The sequence below is a fragment of the Schistocerca americana genome, chromosome 3, assembly GCF_021461395.2.
Source record: "Schistocerca americana isolate TAMUIC-IGC-003095 chromosome 3, iqSchAmer2.1, whole genome shotgun sequence".
NCBI lineage: Eukaryota > Metazoa > Arthropoda > Insecta > Orthoptera > Acrididae > Schistocerca > Schistocerca americana.
In genome coordinates, this window is record NC_060121.1 from 844673734 (window position 1) to 844695934 (window position 22201).

At 39.8% G+C, this 22201-nt stretch overlaps 1 protein-coding gene across 1 annotated transcript in view; it reads right to left on the reverse strand.

The window, feature by feature from the left end:
• The window catches only part of LOC124607077 (sodium/hydrogen exchanger 8), a 49159-nt gene that overhangs the window by 21864 nt on the left and 5094 nt on the right, over window positions 1-22201 (reverse strand). Inside the window, exons 2-3 of the mRNA XM_047139254.1 lie at window positions 19101-19412; window positions 9730-9872 (exon numbers count right to left, since the gene is read on the reverse strand). Coding sequence (XP_046995210.1) covers window positions 9730-9872; window positions 19101-19412 — 455 coding nt within the window. The remainder of the gene's footprint in view (window positions 1-9729; window positions 9873-19100; window positions 19413-22201) is intronic.

Below are 22201 nucleotides of genomic sequence, written 5' to 3' on the forward strand. Positions count from 1 at the left end.
TTTCGGAACAGAAATTTTCGTTTTGATCTGTTAGGTAGTCTGAAATCTGCCTTCTATTACTCTTGCTAAACAGATAAACCTTCCTCCCTTTTTTTATATTCCTATTAACTTCCATATTCAGGGATGCTGCAACGGCCTTATGATCACTGATTCCCTGCTCTGTACATACAGATTCGAAAAGTTCGGGTCTGTTTGTTATCAGTAGGTCCAATATGTTATCTCCACGAGTCGGTTCTCTGTTTAATTGCTCGAGGTAATTTTCGGATAGTGCACTCAGTATAATGTCACTCGATGCTCTGTCCCTACCACCCGTCCTAAACATCTGAGTGTCCCAGTCTATATCTGGTAAATTGAAATCTCCACCTAAGACTATAACATGCTGAGAAAATTTATGTGAAATGTATTCCAAATTTTCTCTCAGTTGTTCTGCCACTAATGCTGCTGAGTCGGGAGGTCGGTAAAAGGAGCCAATTATTAACCTAGTTCGGTTGTTTAGTGTAACCTCCACCCATAATAATTCACAGGAACTATCCACTTCTACTTCACTACAGGATAAACTACTACTAACAGCGATGAACACTCCACCACCGGTTGCATGCAATCTATCCTTTCTAAACACCGTCTGTACCTTTGTAAAAATTTCGGCAGAATTTATCTCTGGCTTAAGCCAGCTTTCTGTACCTATAACGATTTCAGCTTCGGTGCTTTCTATCAGCGCTTGAAGTTCCGGTACTTTACCAACGCAGCTTCGACAGTTGACAATTAGAATACCGATTGCTGCTTGTTCCCCGCATGTCCTGACTTTGCCCCGCACCCGTTGAGGCTGTTGCCCTTTCTGTACTTGCCCAAGGCCATCTAACCTAAAAAACCGCCCAGCCCACGCCACACAACCCCTGCTACCCGTGTAGCCGCTTGTTGCGTGTAGTGGACTCCTGACCTATCCAGCGGAACTCGAAACCCCACCACCCTATGGCGCAAGTCGAGGAATCTGCAGCCCACACGGTCGCAGAACCGTCTCAGCCTCTGATTCAGACCCTCCACTCGGCTCTGTACCAAAGGTCCGCAGTCAGTCCTGTCGACGATGCTGCAGATGGTGAGCTCTGCTTTCATCCCGCTAGCGAGACTGGCAGTCTTCACCAAATCAGATAGCCGCCGGAAGCCAGAGAGGATTTCCTCCGATCCATAGCGACACACATCATTGGTGCCGACATGAGCGACCACCTGCAGATGGGTGCACCCTGTACCCTTCATGGCATCCGGAAGGACCCTTTCCACATCTGGAATGACTCCCCCCGGTATGCACACGGAGTGCACATTGGTTTTCTTCCCCTCTCTTGCTGCCATTTCCCTAAGGGGCCCCATTACGCGCCTGACGTTGGAGCTCCCAACTACCAGTAAGCCCACCCTCTGCGACTGCCCGGATCTTGCAGACTGAGGGGCAACCTCTGGAACAGGACAAGCAGCCATGTCAGGCCGAAGATCAGTATCAGCCTGAGACAGAGCCTGAAACCGGTTCGTCAGACAAACTGGAGAGGCTTTCCGTTCAGCCCTCCGGAATGTCTTTCGCCCCCTGCCACACCTTGAAACGACCTCCCACTCTACCACAGGTGAGGGATCAGCCTCAATGCGGGCAGTATCCCGGGCAACCACAGTCGTAGTCCGATCAGGGGATGCGTGGGACGAGCTGGCCGTCCCCGACAAACCCCCATCCCGACCCCCACAGTGATGCCCGTTGGCAACAGCCTCAAGCTGTGTGACCGAAGCCAACACTGCCTGAAGCTGGGAGCGAAGGGATGCCAACTCAGCCTGCATCCGAACACAGCAGTTGCAGTCCCTATCCATGCTAAGAACTGTTTTGCTAAGAACGTCTGAACTAATCTACAGAGAGCGCAAACAAATCGACAAAATTTAAATGGTTATTAAAATACAAGATTGCCTAGTAAATGCAGTAATGCTGCTACTTGCGCACTGCTGACACTGCTCGGCGGCGGAAGGAGACTAAGCGAAATTACACTATTCAGGTACTAAAACACGATGCTACACTCTCAAATACTATAATACGCCCGAAATTTATGAATTAAACAATGCAAGAACCAAAAACACGCAAAGAAATTAAGAATTAAACTATGTAACAAATGAGTGAGCTAGGAGTAAACGACTTGCTGCTCAGCTGCTTATCCAACGGCGGCAGGGAGCACACTGACTGCGACCAACCGACACTGGCCGTTCAAAACAAAACAGTAGACAAACGACTACGCGAATTTACACTATTCAGGTACTAAAACGCGATGCTACAACTCTCAAATACTATAATACGCTCGAAATTTATGAATTAAACAATGCAAGTACCAAAAACACGCAAAGAAATTAAGAATTAAACTATGTAACAAATGAGTGAGCTAGGAGTATACGACTTGCTGCTGCAGCTGCTTATCCAACGGCGGCAGGGAGCACACTGACTGCGACCAACCGACACTGGCCGTTCAAAACAAAACAGTAGACAAACGACTACACGAATTTACACTATTCAGGTACTAAAACGCGATGCTACAACTCTCAAATACTATAATACGCTCGAAATTTATGAATTAAACAATGCAAGTACCAAAAACACGCAAAGAAATTAAGAATTAAACTATGTAACAAATGAGTGAGCTAGGAGTATACGACTTGCTGCTGCAGCTGCTTATCCAACGGCGGCAGGGAGCACACCATGAGAAATCAAGAGATTAAATATGTTGTTCCCGAGCACCAGTCAGACGTTCCTCCTAAATGTAAATGACACTTTTTTCAGTTTCCTTCACAGTTTTACGAAAAACGAAGATCCCGCATACAGGAAACGAGCTTTCAAAGCTACAGCTTACTAAATTGATACAAAACCACAAACAACTGCATTTAAAGCAGCCATACTACCGCTCAATAAAGAATCTCAGAACTTGTTTGTAGTAAATACTCACTTGGGCTTGTTTAAATATGAGGGTGGTTTGAAAAGTTCTCGGAATCACCACGAGAGATTAGCAGTAGCGCAATGAGTTGTTCATGTGATATTCATTGGACTGTTGCCTGTAAACACCTGCCACATCAGTGCTCTTGCAAGAGAGCTGTGGCGGTGATGTGGCTCTGAGGTTGTTCCTGTGTAGAGATTTGTGAAGATGGGGGGGGGGGGGGGGGGCGGAAGAGATTTGAGCAGTGATTAAGTACTTTGTAAAGAAAGGTATGAAACCAAAGGACATTCATGCAAATTTCCAGAATACACTGGGGGGGGGGGGGGGGGGGTCTGTTCCTTCATATTCACCTGTTGCCAAGTGGAAAAATGAATTTAAATTTGGTTGGGAGAGCTTAGATGATGATCTGTGCAGTGGTTGGCCAAGATGTGTCACTACTCCAGAAAGTGTTACAAAAGTGCACAAAATGGTCATGGAGGATCGCCGATTGAAAGAGCGAGAAATTACTCGTGCTTGCCAGATGTCATCTGGAAGTGTGTATCACATTTTAACTGAAGAATTAGAAATGGAAAAATTATCTCCAAGATGGGTGCTGCAACAAGACAATGTGTGCCTGCACGTATGTGCTGTCGCCATGGCAAATTTTCACAAACTAAGATATGAATTGTTTCTACACCCACCTTATTCACCTGATATGGCTCTGTCAGACTTCCATCTCCTCCAGAAACTGAAAATTTTTCTTGGTGGACAAAGATGCACTTCAAATGAAGAATTGATAGTCAGAGTTGACAACTATTTTGCAGGCCTGGAGGGAACTCATTTTAGAGATGGGATGAAGGCACTGGAACATTGTTGGACCAAGTGCATTAATCTACAAGGAGACTACATTGAAAAATAAAAAATGCTTCAGTGATGTAAGTACTTTTTTTCTATTTCGTTCTGAGAACTTTTCAAACCACCCTAGTACGTGCATTTGCCTTTTGGCAGTGCTTCTGCACCCGCCATTTTCCAATGGTATTACGAACAGCTGACTACACAAGTGCCAAACTGTCAAACTATTTGGAAGATATTGTAGTAGCAGGTCGTACACCTGAAGAACATATTGCAAATTTACATGCTTTGTTTAGTGTGTTGTCTGATAACGGAATAAGATATAGACTGGACAGGTGTGATTTTTTTAGACCTGGGTTGCAGTATCTTGGTCATGTCAAACAGTCAAGATGTACATCCTCTCCAGTTGCATCTGTTAGCCATATGAGAGTTGCCAGTTCCTCGCAATGTCACAAAATTGCAGTCAGTCTTAGGGAAAATGAACTATTATATATGGTTCATACTGAATGCTGCGCAAATAGCAGCTCTATTGCATCGCTTGTGTCGCAAGAACGTCCCCTTTGTTATGATGGATGGGGGCCAAGTAGCTTTTCAAAAACTTAAAGATGCATTGCTTAGTGATTGATGCTTAGTTCACTTTGGTCCTACTAAAACAATTGTATTGCAAGTTGACACTTCATCTTAAGGAATCTGTGCCATGCTTTTGTGTATTGGTGATGAAGATATATCTACTGCTTTTGCATCAAAAGTGTTGTCCAAAGCTCTGTGTAATTATTCATAAATTGAAATAGACACTCTGGCTATTGTGTATGGTGTCACCAAATTTCACCACTATTTGTATGGCAGAAAATTCCTTTGCAGTCCTTGTTTCATCCAACGAAACCAGTTCCTGTACAAACTGTCCAAAAATTGCAAAGATGGGCTTTGTTGTTGTCTCAATACCAGAACAAGATTGTATATCATCCAACAGCTCAACATGGTAATGCGGAGGCACTTTCCCATCTTCCGATTGGTCCTGATATAGACTTCGACTCTTCTGCTGCATCTTGTTGTCATACTGATGCACAGGAGTCTGAATTGCTTCAGTCTTTTCTGCTGAACTATAAGAAAATTGCTGAGACCACGGGTGCTGATCCAAATTTGAACATTTTGCTCCACTACATACACACATCTTGGCCTCCTTCCTTGCACTGCATAAAGAACTCTGTAGTGCGTCGATACTTTGCATGTTGACATAGCCTTGCTGTACAGAAAGGTGTGATTCTTGTTCAAAATGAAAGTGGACATCCATATGTGTTAACCCCTAAAGCTTTGCAAAATGAAGTGCCGCAGTTGCTTCACCAAGGACACTGGGGGGTTGTACATACGAAACAGTTAGCGTGTCAACACTGTACTTGGCAGGATGTGTACGCCCAAATAGGAAAGATAACATCACAGTGTCACACATGTGTGGAAAATCAGTCCACACCGACACAAAAGTTCTCTGCTTGGCCTAAGTCACAATCGCCATGGCAACATACGCACACAGACTTTGTGGGACCTTTTTGGAACACCTGCTGGTTGATTGGGGTTGACTCATATAGCAAGTTTCCTTTTGCAGCGCCAATGAACTCGATAACATCACATAGCACAATTCAGGTGTTGTCATCGATTTTTTGGCTAGAAGGTTTACCTGAAGTAATCATGTCCGACAGTGGACCTCAGTTCACATCAAATGAATCTTAAACGTTCTGTGAACACAATGGCATACAGCATCTCACTAGCGCACCGTTCCATCCACAGTCAAATGGCAAAGTGGAACATTTTGTCAGAACCTTCAAGCAGCAGATGGCCAAACTTCACTCCGTACACACTAGGGATCAAGCACGGCAACTTTTTCTCACCTCATATCGTTTGCACCCACGAGATGAACCATCGCCAGCTGCCGCCATTGGGCACTGCTCCACCTTCATTAGCATCCGGCACCGAAGGAAGGCTACAAGTATCGCTTTGCGCTGTATGATATTGTCTTTTACAGGGTTTTTAGTGGCAGCAGATGGTGGGCACAAGGCAAGATCTTCCGTCGATTTGGCGCTTGCATGTTTCTTATTTCACGTCCCGATGGCTTGCAGCACTGCCATCAAAATCAACTTCGCCTCTGTCATGTAGGTGTTGATCTTTCAGTCTCTCTTCCCCCAGATTCATGGGTTCAGATGGCAGTGTGGCCACAGAGGGTATCATCATGAGACACGACACCGCGGGACGACCCCATGGACACGAGGCCTTTGTCGCCTCTTGTCCTACCAATGGAGCTGGACCCATCCACACCACAGCAGTCATTGCCTTCTTCATCTGGTTCATGGCAGCAGGAGGTGGACGCGTACCCTTCTGGTCATTTTCCATGGGACATTTCTGCCAGAATGCAGGCCAGATGGAGGGGTATGGCTGGAAGCTTGATGTCCCCTGCAGCCATAGCTTCTGGCCCGATGATGCCACCCACACTTCTGCATCCCCCGCCTTGGTCGCACTCCCTACAATGGCAGTCCATTCATTTGGGGGGGGGGGGGGGGGGGGGGGAGAAGAATGTTCTGGCGTAATCTGGAACGAAGAAGAAGAACCCAAAATCAGAGAAGGTGGTGAAAAGACATCGGCCAATGTTGCGCTGATTAGGACTTCGCTGCGTCAGGAGCAACCTCTGCAAGATATGAATGTAAGCACCACTCCTGCCAGCCTTGGCTGGACATTAGTGGACAGGATTTGTGAAGTATTAGCACAGCCTAGCAGACAGTGCTACGAGAACAGTTATCCGTGATGTGTCTCAACTTGCAGGAACATTGTGTATAGCAAGGACTTGGATTTATGTTGCATGTTGCCCATCACTTGTGACACCTTTGTACATTAAAATTAAGTATTGTCAATCTGGTTTATAGAAATAAAACTACTAATGATATTTGCTTGAACTCTTGTACAGCATTCTGAGAATGGAACATTCCTTAGGCACACTACACAAGACGATGGGCAAGATCCAACAAACACCCTTAAATTAACTGACTGACAGAACTGATTCAACAGGCTAGGACAGAACCAAGATGGACCTATTCCCCTAATCTGACATGTCACTCTGCAGCCATGCAAACTGGGTTGCACAATTTGTAGCTGTATGATAGCAAGTTTGCTGTGTTGAGCTGCATGAAATTCGAGACAATGCAAAGTCCTGGAATGTACACTTCTTTGAAATTTAAAAATTTTATTCTTTTTCTGTCATAAAAATTTTCTTTATAGCTGTTGTCCTGGTTCCACACGGATGAGCACACCTAGGATACAAAATGACAGAGTCATTTTGAGTCTACTAAAATTGCTCTGATACCTAAAGCTGAATATAGTCTCACCAGGCCACCACAGTTCCTGTTTATGCATGGAGAAAAGAGTAACTACTGTTGTGACCAATTTGTGCAGCAGGGAGAAGGGGCATGCCCTTGTGGAAATTGCAAACAAATGACTAACAGGTAGATTATGACAATGTTTATGTTGAAATGAAAAGGGATGAAGGGAATGTCCAGTGAATTTGTAATAGATTCTGACACTCTGTAAGAGCTGTACATGAAGTGGTAGATAAAAGATGAGTGTCACTATTTCAGAACTGTGATGTGAAAGTTCTCATCAGTATAAACTGCAAGACAATGTCAAAAATGCTGTTGTTTCAAGGAAAGATGATTATGACAGAAAGTATGATACTCCTCAACATCTAAGGCACCACTCACACTTTCCCTAAAATAGATGTAGAAACTGGCTGGAAACTATTAGCCAACTATTCACATTACCACAGAAATTGTGCCCAATATTGTATGTGGGTTTAATCTAAGTACAAATAGTTGTCATGTCTCACAGGCTACAGCTCAATTCAGATTTGGGGATCCTAGAGAAAATATCTCAACTCAATTTTTATAAAATTTTATATACTGACTACTGGTGTCTTCCACAGTTGTAGTTAACTGCTACAGCGATTGTCAACTGTTATGTCTCTGGTACTATCAACTTACGAGGGCAGTTCAATAAGTAATGCAACACATTTTTTTTCTCGGCCAATTTTGGTTGAAAAAACCGGAAATTTCTTGTGGAATGTTTTCAAACATTCCCGCGTCGTCTCGTATAGTTTCATTGACTTCCGACAGGTGGCAGCGCTGTACAGAGCTGTTAAAATGGCGTCTGTAACGGATGTGCATTGCAAACAACGGGCAGTGATAGAGTTTCTTTTGGCGGAAAACCAGGGCATCTCAGATATTCATAGGCGCTTGCAGAATGTCTACGGTGATCTGGCAGTGGACAAAAGCACGGTGAGTCGTTGGGCAAAGCGTGTGTCATCATCGCCGCAAGGTCAAGCAAGACTGTCTGATCTCTCGCGTGCGGGCCGGCCGTGCACAGCTGTGACTCCTGCAATGGCGGAGCGTGCGAACACACTCGTTCGAGATGATCGACAGATCACCATCAAACAACTCAGTGCTCAACTTGACATCTCTGTTGGTAGTGCTGTCACAATTGTTCACCAGTTGGGATATTCAAAGGTTTGTTCCCGCTGGGTCCCTCGTTGTCTAACCGAACACCATAAAGAGCAAAGGAGAACCATCTGTGCGGAATTGCTTGCTCGTCATGTGGCTGAGGGTGACAATTTCTTGTCAAAGATTGTTACAGGCGATGAAACATGGGTTCATCACTTCGAACCTGAAACAAAATGGCAATCAATGGAGTGGCGCCACACGCACTCCCCTACCAAGAAAAAGTTTAAAGCCATACCCTCAGCCGGTAAAGTCATGGTTACAGTCTTCTGGGACGCTGAAGGGGTTATTCCTGTTCGATGTCCTTCCCCATGGTCAAACGATCAACTCTGAAGTGTATTGTGCTACTATTCAGAAATTGAAGAAACGACTTCAGCGTGTTCGTAGGCACAAAAATCAGAACGAACTTCTCCTTCTTCATGACAACGCAAGACCTCACACAAGTCTTCGCACCCGAGAGGAGCTCACAAAACTTCAGTGGACTGTTCTTCCTCATGCACCCTACAGCCCCGATCTCGCACCGTCGGATTTCCATATGTTTGGCCCAATGAAGGACGCAATCCGTGGGAGGCACTACGTAGATGATGAAGAAGTTATTGATGCAGTACGACGTTGGCTCCGACATCGACCAGTGGAATGGTACTGTGCAGGCATACAGGCCCTCATTTCAAGGTGGCGTAAGGCCGTAGCATTGAATGGAGATTACGTTGAAAAATAGTGTTGTGTAGCTCAAAGATTGGGAAATAACCTGGTGTAATTCAATGCTGAATAAAACAACCCCTGTTTCAGAAAAAAAATGTGTTGCATTACTTATTGAACTGCCCTCGTATGTAGAAAATTTGAGGCGCAAGCTTCTTTATTGCTTATCTGCAGTTGACTTTGATATCAGTACGATGGCAGAGCCACAGGTATTTCTCGTTTGCTGTAAATCTACACATGACATTTCCATACATGACTTTCAGTCCAACATCAGTGCTATTGCTGGTGCAACAATATTATATAACAACCTCACAATTCAACTAATGGAATTTAAATCAGGGCTATCTTGTTCTTTGATGCAAACCACCAAACCACATCAGCAGCAAAAATATCTTTTTAAATTCTTTTCTGGGTCCTCAGCAAAAACACAATTTTCAGAAAGTGGACATTATTCGACTGCTGGCTGATTTTCTAATCTCCTTTCTTGCTACTGACAGTTTTAACTATATTAACTCATTATCTCACTTAAAACACATACCACACAACACACGAATAAAAATATATATATATAAAAAAATTCTATGAAGTTAGCAAATAATAATGGGGAATGGATAACACTTGTGAACTATGAATACACTTTGTGAAAAATACAGTATCCTATGTAGATCCGTAAAATGGACAAAAGTTATACATAAAGATATAGAAGGCTGAATGTGACTCACCTTCATTAGAGGCATAGTTGATCCTCCAAAGACAAGTGTTGTAAAGAGCACTATAATGAGAGTAGTTGTCACAATAACATGTCTAGTCTCATCACTGAACTGCAAATGTAATGAAAGTGCATATGCAATTGCACCACGTAGACCTGACAGAAATAAAACAGAAAAATAATAACAATTAAAAAAGAAATATATTAAAATGGTATGGATTTCAGCAGTTTCCATAGATAATAGTTGATTTTCGCGTAAATACAAATATTTACTTTTAAGAAAAATGTTGTTATAAGTTCAGTTAACAATGTATTAGAAGTACCGTATTAGCTGTAATGATTCTCCAACAGGCATAATACATTTTTGAGATTGTTACAGTAGGAATATTTTGAACAAAAATAAATGTTTCCATTAGGAGCTGAAGAAGAGAAGGTTTGGGTCTGACATTCCATTACATTAAACTTGATAGAAATGAACGTAAGCTTACCCAACAAGAATGGATCTGGAAACGGACATCTGAAGGACTGAACTAGGCCCTACTAGAAGTGATTTAGGGAAAATCTAACTCAGGATTGGCTACCTAGGCACCGTATCACACAAAATACTAATGAATTGATTGTAAGAAAGTAATATATTTAGCGTTTTGAGGGATGAGACCAGACTGTGAGGTCATCGGTCTGTAAAATCTATTTACTAATGCTTTTACTAACTCAAACAATTTCAGTAGTTTAAATTAAGACACTTTTACCTTCCTCATTATGGTATGTGTCAACCCCCCCCCCCCCCCAAATGAAACAATGAAACGTGGACTTTTTCATTGGTGGAGAGGCAATACAGATAGTCACATACTGTATACTGTAGGCATAACCACAATGGAGGGATATCTGTTGAGAAGCCAGACAAACGTGTGATCTCTGAAGAGGGGCAGCAGCCTTTTCTGTAGTTGAAAGAGCAACAGTCTGGCCTGTTTAAAATAAATACATAAATAAAATGGCCTTGCTGTGCTTGTACTGTGAACATCTAAAAGCAAGGAGAAACTACAGCTGTATTTTTTCCCCAGGGCATGCAACTCTCCTGTAAGGTTAAATGATGATGGCGTCCTCTTGGCTAAAATAGTCCCCAATTCAGATCTCTGGGCAGGAACTACTCAGGAGGATGTCATTATGTGGAATGTCAGATCCCTTAATCAGGCAGGTATGTTAGAACATTTAAAAAGGGAAATGGATAGGTTAAATTTACACACAGAGGAAATTAGTGAAGTTAGGTCGTAGGAAGGACGGGACTTCTGATCATGTGAGTACAGGGTTATAAATACAGAATCAAATAGTGGTAATGCAGGAGTTGGTTTAATAGTGAATAAAAAAATAGGAATGCGAATAAGCTACTATGAACAGCATAGTGAATCCATTATTGTAGCCAAGATGGACACAAAGCCCACACCCTGCACAGCAGTACAAGTTTACGTGTCAACTATTTCTGCAGATGATGAACAGATTGAAGAAATGTATGATGAGATAAAAGAAATTATCCAGATAGTTAAGGGAGACAAAAATTAAATAGCCATGGGGGGACTGGAATTTGAAAGTAGGAAAAGGTACTTACTTACTTACTCATTCACTGGTCATAGACTCGAGAGTCCATTACCACAGCAACGTATTTTCGCCAACTGTCCCTGTCTTGGGCTATTTCCTTCCATTCACCTTCAATACCTAGGCTCCTCAAATCAGCCTTCACATTGTCCTCCCATCTACGCCTCGGTCTCCCCACAGGACGTTTTCCTTCTAGGTGCCCTACCAGTACTCTGCGCGCTGCCCTGCCCTCATCCATTCGAGCTACGTGACCTGCCCATTGCAGCCTACGTGATTTAATAATACTGATTATGTCAGGGCTTGAATAGAGTTCGTGAACCTCTTCGTTATGCAGTTTTCACCACTCTCCACTAATGTCATCCCTTTTTGCTCTGAAAATTTTCCTCAAAATTTTGTTTTCAAATACTCAAAATGGCTTTTCATTTTGCACAGTGAGAGCCCAAGTCTCACACCCATACAGCATAACCGATAGAATAATAGTTTTGTATATTCTAATCTGTAAATTCCTAGACAATATCCGTGATGAAAGTAATCTATTCAGTTAGAAGTAGCATGCATTTCCCGCCCGTAATCTCTTCTTCAGTTGGACTCTTAACATTTCCTGATCTACTGCTGTTGGCATTCTAGTAGTAACCAGATATTTGGTTTTGTCTTCACTTATCCTTAGACATACATCTTCACTAGCCTTGATTAACGCATTCGCATTTGCTGTTACAGATTCTTTCCTATCGCTAATGATGTTTAGATCATCTAAAGCAGGAAAAGGTGGAGAAGGAAAAGTTGTAGGTGAATATGGACTGGGGGAAAGGAATGAAAGAGGAAGCCGCATGGTGGAATTTTGAACAGAGCATAATTTAATCATAGCAGACACTTGATTTAAGAATCATGAAAGGAGGCTGTATACATGGTAGAGTCCTGGAGACACTGGAAGGTTTCAGACTGATTATATAATGGTAACACAGAGATTTTGGACCCAAGTTTTAAATTGTAAGACATTTCCAGGGGCAGATGTGGACTCTCACCGCTATTTATTGGTTATGAGCTGCAGACTAAAATGGAAGAAACTACAATAGGGCAGGAATTTAAGAAGATGGGATTTGGATAAACTGAAAGAACCAGAGGTTGTAGATTGTTTCAGAGGGAGAATCAGGGAATGATTTACAAGAACAGGGGAAAGGAATACAGTAGAACAAGAATGGGTGACTTTGAGAGTTGAAATAGAGAAGCCTGTGAAGGATCCAGCAGGTAAAAGGACGAGGGCTAAAAGAAATCCTTGGGTAACACAACAGATATCAAATTTAATCGATGAAAGGAGAAAATATCAAAATGAAGTAAAAGAAGCAGACAAAAGGGAATACAAATGTCTTAAAAACTAAATCAACAAGAAGTGCAAAAGGGCTAAGCAGCAATGGTTAGAGGACAAATGTAAGGATGTAGACGCATATATCACTAGGGTAAGATAGATGCTGCCTACAGGAAAGTTAAAGAGACCTTTCAAGAAAGAGAACTACCTGTATGAATATCAAGAGCTCAGATGGAAAACCAGTCGTAAGCAAAGAAGGGAAAGCTGAAAGGTGGAAGGAGTATATAGAGGGTCTATACAGGGGAAATGTACTTGAGAGGAAGTAGATGAAGATGAGAAGGGAGATATTATGCTGCGTGAAGAATTTGATGAAGCACTGAAAGACTTAAGTTGAAACCAGGCGCCAGGAGTAGACAACATTTCACTGGAGCTACTGATGGCCTTAGGAGAGAGAGCCGTAACAAAACTCTTCCATACGGTGAGCAAGATGTATGAGACTGGTAAAACACACTCAGACTTTAAGAAGAACATAATAATTCCAATTTTAAAAAAGGAGATGCTGACAGGTGCAAAAATTATCGAACTATCAGTTTAATAAGTCACAGTTGCAAAATATTAAGATGAATCCTTTACAGAAGGATGTAAAAGCTGGTAGAAGCTGACCTCGCAGAAGATCAGTTTGGATTCTAGAGAAATGTAGAAACACGTGAGGCAATACTGACCATACAACCTGTTGTAGAAGATAGGTTAAGGAAAGGCAACCAGACATTTATAGCACTTGTAGACTTGGAGAAAGCTTTTGACATTGCTGACTGGAATACTCTCTTTCAAATTCTGAAGGTGGCAGGGGTAAAATACAGGGAGTGAAAGGCTATTTACAATTTGTACAGAAACCAGATGGCAGTTATAGAAGGGTAAACTGGCTGGGGAAATAGCAGGAAAGTTAAAGGGGGGAGGCACTGTCATGAGTGGTAAAATACCAGTGGTTATAGGATTCAGAAAAGACCCTTTTTTAGGGTAGGGAGGACAGAAAGAAAACAAATTTTAAGAGAGGTTAGAACTGAGACAAACCTTCAGTTTGAGAAAGAAATCAAAAAACATAATTCCAGCTTATTACATCAACATAAACAGCCATTGGTTAAGAATTTTCAACTGTCAGCAGATATTTTAACTCCATCCAATTTTAAATCAGTCAATGTGAAATGTCAGCTATCTTTATTGCATCAAAATATTCGAGGACTGAGAAATAAAATTAATGAATTAACTATCTGCATAGATGAATTAGAGTCTTCAAACCCAGCTGACATAATCTGCCTCTCTGAACATCATGTGACCACTGGTATAGAACTTTTAAGTGTTACAGGGTTTAGGTTAGCATCTCACTATTGTAGATCAGAAATGGAGAAAGGAGGAGTTGCCACATTCATCAGGAACTGTCATAAATTTAAGAACATAGACATTCATAAATTTTGCCTAGAACAGCATATGGAAGCATGTGCAACAGAATTAGATTTTCACAAAAAATCTTTCATAATATTAAGTGTATATCGAGCACCTGCAGGTAACTTTAATCTGTTTGTAAACCACCTTGAAGCTGTACTGGCCCATTTAACAACCAAAAACAAAGAAATAGTGGTTGCTGGTGATTTCAATGTAGATTTCCTTAAAGACTCTCCCAATAAGAACCTATTTGAGTTAGTAACACTATCATTCAACTTAATTCCCACAGTAAAGTTCCCCACTAGGATAACCACTTGCTCACAAACAGCCATTGATAATATCTTTATAGAAAAGTCAAATGAACAAAATTATATTACAAAACCAATAGTCAATGGCCTCTCAGACCATGACATGCAGTTCCTTCTGTTAAATGTTAATACTGAACAGGATATAAAATCTGTTAAATCTGAGCTCAAGAGGGTAATCAGTAAGCCAAAAATTGATTATTTTAGGACACTCCTCAGAGACATTCACTGGACTGATGTTTACAGTGCTCATGGCATGAATGAAAAATATAACATTTTTGCTAATAAAGTGCTTACCTTATTTGAACACTGCTTTCCCCCAAAACTTACCAAGGTTAGAGCAAAGTCTACAAAGAAGCCATGGATTACTCGAGGAATAGGGGTATCTTGTAAAACAAAAAGAAAACTGTATCTGTCAATCCGAAACATTTCCAATGTTGATGCTATAGCACATTATAAGAAATACTGCAAAATATTAAAGACTGTAATACGGATGTCAAAGCAAATATATTACAAGGAAAAGATAGTCATATCAGATAACAAAATAAAGACAATATGGGATATAGTGAAGGAGGAGACCGGTAGAACCAGACATGAAGAGGAACAAATAGCATTAAGAGTAAATGATGCATTGGTGACAGATGTGTATAGTGTTGCAGAACTTTTTAACAAACATTTTATAACTGTTACTGAAAAGATGGGGTTGTCAGGTTCGGTAGATGCTGCTATGGATTACCTTAGACCAGACATTTCAAGTAACTTCCATAATATGAATTTGACCCTCACTACCCCAACAGAAATAATGTCCATCATAAAATCTTTAAAATCAAAAACATCTAGTGGGTATGATGAAATATCAACAAAGTTAATTAAAGAATGTGATTCTGAGCTAAGTAACATATTAAGCTATCTGTGTAACCAGTCGTTTATCAGTGGAATATTTCCCGAATGGCTGAAATATGCTGGAGTTAAGCCACTGTTTAAGAAGGGAGATAAAGAAATAGCATCAAATTTCCGTCCAATTTCACTGTTGCCAGCATTCTCAAAAATTTTCGAAAAAGTAATGTACAGTCGTCTTTATAACCATCTTATCTCAAATAACATACTGTCAAAGTCACAGTTTGGATTTCTAAAAGGTTCTGATATTGAGAAGGCTATCTACACTTACAGTGAAAATGTACTTAATTCATTAGACAAAAAATTGCAGGCAACTGGTATATTTTGTGATCTGTCAAAGGCATTTGACTGTGTAAATCACAATATCCTTTTAAGTAAACTAGAATATTATAGTGTAACAGGAAATGCTGCAAAATGGTTCAAATCTTATATCTCTGGCAGGAAACAAAGGGTGTTATTAGGAAAGAGACATGTATCAAGCTATCAGGCATCATCCAACTGGGAACTAATTACATGTGGGGTCCCACAAGGTTCCATTTTGGGGCCCTTGCTTTTTCTTGTGTATATCAATGACCTTTCATCAGTAACATTACCAGATGCCAAGTTTGTTTTGTTTGCTGATGATACAAACATTGCAATAAATAGCAAATCAAGTGTAGTCTTAGAAAGATCAGCCAATAAAATATTTGTAGACATTAATCACTGGTTCCTAGCCAATTCTTTGTCACTAAACTTTGAAAAAACACACTACATGCAGTTCAGAACTTGTAAGGGGTGTCCCAAGAGTATATGTCTAACATATGATGACAAGAAGATAGAAGAAGTGGACGGTGTTAAATTCTTGGGATTACAGCTTGATAATAAATTCAACTGGGAGGAGCACACCACAGAACTGCTGAAGCGTCTTAACAAATCTCTGTTTGCAATGCGAATTTTGTCAGACATAGGGGATATAAAAATGAAAAAGCTGGCATACTATGCTTACTTTCATTCCATAATGTCATATGGGATTATTTTCTGGGGTAATTCATCAAGCCAAGCTAAAGTTTTCCGGGCACAAAAACGTGCAGTAAGAATTATATGTGGTGTGAACTCAAGAACATCCTGCAGAAGCCTGTTTAGGGAACTAGGGATACTAACTACAGCTTCCCAATATATTTATTCCTTAATGAAATTTGTCATTAAAAATATATCACTTTTTCAAACCAACAGCTCAATTCATGGAATCAATACTAGAAATAAGAATAATCTTCACAAGGATTTAAAGTCACTTAGTCTTGTACAAAAAGGTGTGCATTATTCAGGAACACACATTTTCAATAACTTGCCAGCAGCCATAAAAAGCTTAACAACCAATGAAATTCAGTTTAAGAGAAGCCTAAAGGATTTATTGGTGGCCAACTCCTTCTACTCCATTGATGAATTTCTGAGGAAAACCAACTGATTTGTATATAAGTACAACATAACTTCTGCACAATTTCAGTGCAGTAATGTGTTCACTGAAAATTTGTGTGTGTGTGTGTGTGTGTGTGTGTGTGTGTGTGTGTGTGTGTGTGTGTGTGTGTGTGTGTAAGTATAATCTAACTTCTGCACCATTTCAGTGCAGTAATGTGTTCATTGTAAATAAGTATTACAGTAGTTGTATTACATGTTTCTTACCTTATAAATAAATATAAAACTTTTTTATTTTAAATTCAGTGCAATAGTATTTGTAAAATGACTCTTAGTGTTCATTAAAAAATGACGATCATTCCACTTGGGACCTGTGGAATGGTACATTAGCTTATTTGTTTTAGTTTAAATATTTGTCATGTATTGTTGTTTTTCTGACATGTTCCACATCCTGGAGGACCTCCTCACTACGGATCAATTGGAATGAAAGTAAATCTAATCTAATCTAATCTATAAGAGTCGCGGGGTATGAAAGGGAAACAATGGCTGAGAAAGGAGTGAGACAAGGTTGTAGCCTATCCCTGATTTTATTCCATCTGCATATCGAGCATGCAGTAAAGGAAACAAAAGCAAAAATTGGAATAGGAATTAAAGTCCAAGGAGAGGAAATAAAGATTTTGAGGCTTGCTGAAGACATTGTAATTCTGTCAGAGACAGCAAAGGACTTGGAAGTGCATTTGAAAAAAATGGACATTATCTTGAAAGGAGGACATAAGTAAAACAAAAGCAAAACGAGAGTAATCGAATGTAGTTGAACTGAATCAGGTGATGCTGAGGGAATTATATTTGGAAATGAGACACTTAAAGTAGTAGATGAGTTTTGCTATTTGGGAAGAAAAATAACTGATGATCACCAAAGTAAGAACGATATAAAATGTAGAGTGGCACTGGCAATAAAAGCATTTCTGAAGAAGGGAAATCTGTTAACATGAAGTCTAGATGTAAGTGTCAGAAAGTCCTTTCTGGAAGCATTTTTATGGAGTGTAGCCATGTGTGGAAGTGAAACATGGACGATAAATAGTTTAGACACCAAGAGAATAGAAGCTTTTGAACTGTTATGCAACAGAAGAATGCTGAAGATTAGATGGGTAGATAATGTAACTAATGAGGAGGTACTGAATAGAACTGGGGGAAGAGAGATTTGTGGTACAACTTGAGTAGAAGAAGGGATCAGTTGGTAGGACACATTCTGAGACATCAAGGGATCACCAATTTAATACTGGAGGGAGGCATGGGAGGTAAAAATTGCAGAGGGAGGCCGAGAGATGAATACATTAAGCAGATTCAAACGTATGCAGATTGCAGTACTCAGAGATGAAGAGGAAAAACCAGTCTTTGGACTGAAGACCACCACAACAACAACATAGTACGTGCAATTTTTCTGAGGTTTGACTTGCACTGCCGTACTTCTTACACTGTGCAAGCCTTTCATGAACCACTACGTTAAATAATACAACCTGAGTGTTAAGTCTGAAAGCTATGTTCCGAAGCTTCAGAAGAAACAGCTGTAGTTATGGGGGAAGGGGCTAGCTGTAGTCTGATCATGACTGCCCTGTATTTGTCTCTGCTTACCATCTATGATAGGTCACTGCAGAAGCTCTATCATACTGGAAGTGTTCAAGTTTGTAGCTAAAGAAATTTATAGCAATGTGTTTCAAAGTTCTTTTTCTAACAAATCTACTTACCAACATTAACTGTGTAAAACTAGGCATCACAAAACCTCAAATGTCAATCACTTTGCACCAGTCATTTAGAAGGAACCAGCTGAAAATTTCTTTAAAAGAATCATAAAGTCATTCATTCATTATGTTCTTCATATCCTGTCAAGGTGCTAATGCTGTCATGAGTGGAGTCAGCTTTACTGACTACCAGTGTCATTAAAATTAACTGGCAGTCAACAATGACATTTGGAACATTCCTGATTATTTAACTTTATCTGCTTTGCGATCCACTAATTTCAAATACTACTTTCTATTGCCAAATCTTCTAATTTATTCAGTGTCTACTGACAACAAAATATTCTGTACATCATTTCTGACCAAATCACTGTTTTATATGTTGCACCCCAGCAAGAACAGTGACACAACTCAAAAAATGCAGTATTTAAGAAAACTCAGCTCATATAATTAATTCTATAAGTCTTATATTGAAATGATATATGTTTCCTTCAAATTTCAAGTAATTATTGTAGGCTGTTAATTCCATTATATTTTTAGTGGAAGTTGTGGCACTTCACACGTATTTATCAGTGACAAACTAAACATTGCCTTTTTCGACCTGTGTCATTTTTCTTGTCAGGGTGCAATGTGTGACACACATAATTCTTTCCTGCTATTTTGTCTCTACTGTTTAAGTTTTGAAGGACAAAGACTGTAACAGGCAACACACGACACTCACCACTGAACCACATAATGAACATCATCTTCTTCGTGATCTGATGTTCACGGAAACGATTGCACAATACAGCCAGGGGAAAAATATTACAAGCTCGTCCAACAAGGCAAAGCACTATGCTCCAAACGACAAGTGCAGGCTCAACACGGTGTCTGAAGCTGAATAACGCAAGACCCAGGTAAGCAAATACACATGTTTCTGCAATGAAAGCCAATGTGCGCATGGTCTGCTGCATTGTTATCTGAGTCACAGTGGACAAATTGTAGTGGGTGTAATGTGACATAACAATCCCACAGAACAGTATTGCCATTATACCTGTAAGAAAAAGTTGGAGTCAGAAAAACATTTCTTAAAGCAGTTTTTTTTTCATTCTTAGAACATGCTTTGTCCTGATGATGTAACCATCATGTATCTTAAAAAGTTTATAAGCAAAATATAAAATTACCACATTTTAAAAAACCATCTCAGATACCCAACAGAAAAACTGAAGTTTTCACCAACAAACCCAAAAATCAAAATGTCAAGAACAATGAACCAGTGGCTATGCATATATTTTGCTATGCATATATGCTGGGGATCAGTAACAATTCTCAATCAAATTCTGCTGCAGAATTCTGATGGGGTAATGAAGATGTCAAAACAATATAAAATTACTTTTGAAGGGTGAAGAAGTTATTTCAGATTGTCCAAATGTTACACAAATGTCCAGAAGTACAATGGCTACAAGACACAGAATGTAATATCTGGGGCAATTCAGTTTTGCAGTTTAGTATAATGGTAGCCCTTAAAGATTAAATCTATGATTGGATTATGCTAAGTAAGAAAGTTTATTTTCAAAATTTGTAGAACTGTACACGTGCTCTCGTAAGTCCTACACTCTATCAAACTACAAGGGGAAATATAGTCCAACAACACTACAGCAATAGTATCTATCAGACACCAAATGTATCTTACAGAAAATAAAACTGAATCTCTACATCTCCTAAATGCTGAAAACAATAAAAAGTAATAACAGCCATACACACAATTGAATGCTTATATAATTATTTTTCTAACAATTTCTGGGACTATGTGCACCAAAACAGTTCAGTCATGGAAGTAGTAATTAATCACACAATACTGATAGAAAATCAAAAGATATAAAAAAATTAGTGAGAAAAGAAATGAAATGTATTCCATCTATATAACTGGATAACATGCTACAGAGGAACTACTGTGAGGAACTATCGTGAGAAGTGCGTCACAAGACAACTTTTTAATTTCTTGGAACTCTATGATTTATACTTCAAATTTTTCGGTTTGGAGGAAGCCTGTCAAAAATAAAACTTGCATAACTGCTCATCAAATGCAAGGTGCAGTTCTCTTTAAATGACTCTATATTATTAATCACACATCTAATGATAGAAGGCAGAATAAAAATTCAGAGGTAATTGAACAACAGCCTGCACAAAGTTTGTAAATTGACAACAAAATACTTGAACTGCCATTCTGAGGGCTAAGCACAAAGGGATCATGAGGATAAGATTAAAATAATTACTGCATGCACAGAGGCATTCAATCATTCTTCCTGTGCTCCATAGGTGAATGGAAGTGGAAAAAACCCTAATAACTGGTACAATGGGATGTACCCTCTGCCATATGCCTCATGGTGATTTGCAGAGTACAGATGTAGATTGTGAATGCAGATAGTTGCCCCAAAATATGTTACCATTGGACACAACAGAGTGAAAACAAGTAAAGTAAATAAGCTAAATTTAGTACTGGATGTTAGTCTACACCGGGATTTCGGTGCTGTTGGGGAGCATTTCTCTTTCTTTCATTTGGCAAGGACATTATTGACTACACATCTGCACCACAAGCATCTTGAATGAATTTCTATCTACTGCATTGGAAATTCATTTGGCATTGATATTCATCCTCGTTACATCATCCCAGAAGCTGTACTGTCATTAGCTTCTGGATCTTTCTTGTGTTCCATGTATTTTTCTAGAGAATGCTATACGGGGTATGCTACTCTCTGGTGTTCCTACCATATAAGCAACACAGCATAACTTTCTATTTTAGCAATGTGGAACTTTTCACTGTTGAATAGCTTCTGTAGTTCATCTTTTCCGATCCTCCGTTCTCTTATATCTTAATCACTTACAGATCAAAACTCTGAAGATTTGATTTCTAATATAAATAGATTTTCCTCAACTTTTTCCTGAATGTTGAAACTTCAAACTTCAGTAATACTACCATAATTACAGCAGACTGATGTAAATTAGTTTTGATGTCGGTGTTAAGCTTTATTTTTCTTAGGCTTCTAAATTTGTTATGTTAACAGCTGTAAGGTATGCATCTGCACTTATACACCAGTTCTGACTGAAGAGACGTTAAAAGTACTTAATCAACTCTGTTGAAGGTAATTCATTTACAGCCCAAGGGTGCATCAACCAGGTTTGTCTTTATTTGCCACAGATTCTGTCTTCTCTTCATTAGCACTTAGTCCTGCTTACTTAGCAAATATATAATGTAATAGTTGTGTATCATTCTGTTTATACTTGTCTTGCAATTGCCTATTCATCTTACATCATCCACACAGATGAGTATAATTCGTTAGTTACTTGTCCCACAGATCAAAATCACCATTAACATTATGATTTGGAATGTGCCACACACAAAACATTTATACGTAACTAAAAAAATAAAAGAAAACATTTATACTACTACAAGCTGGTGGCCATTTACAGTTTCTTTTTCTTTCTTTTCTTTTTTTAAGATCAGCTGTCTCTATTCAATAATTCCTCTATAGTTTAGAAGGAGTTGTCAAGGAGGAACATCTTTAATCTACATCTAAAAAAACTTCTGCTATCTGTCACACATTTTATTTCCATAGGTATATTCTCAGAGAGCTTTACAGCTCCATATTTTACCCCTTTCTGTGCCAAAGTTAGATTCATTAAAGGACAATGCAGATCATTTTTCCTTCTAGTGTTGTACTTGTAAATACCTCTGTTACTCTGAAACGTAGGTGGATTGTTGATAATAAATTTCATAAGTCAATAAATGTACTGTGACACTATGGTTAAATATTATTAGCTGCGCAAAAAGATACCTGCAAG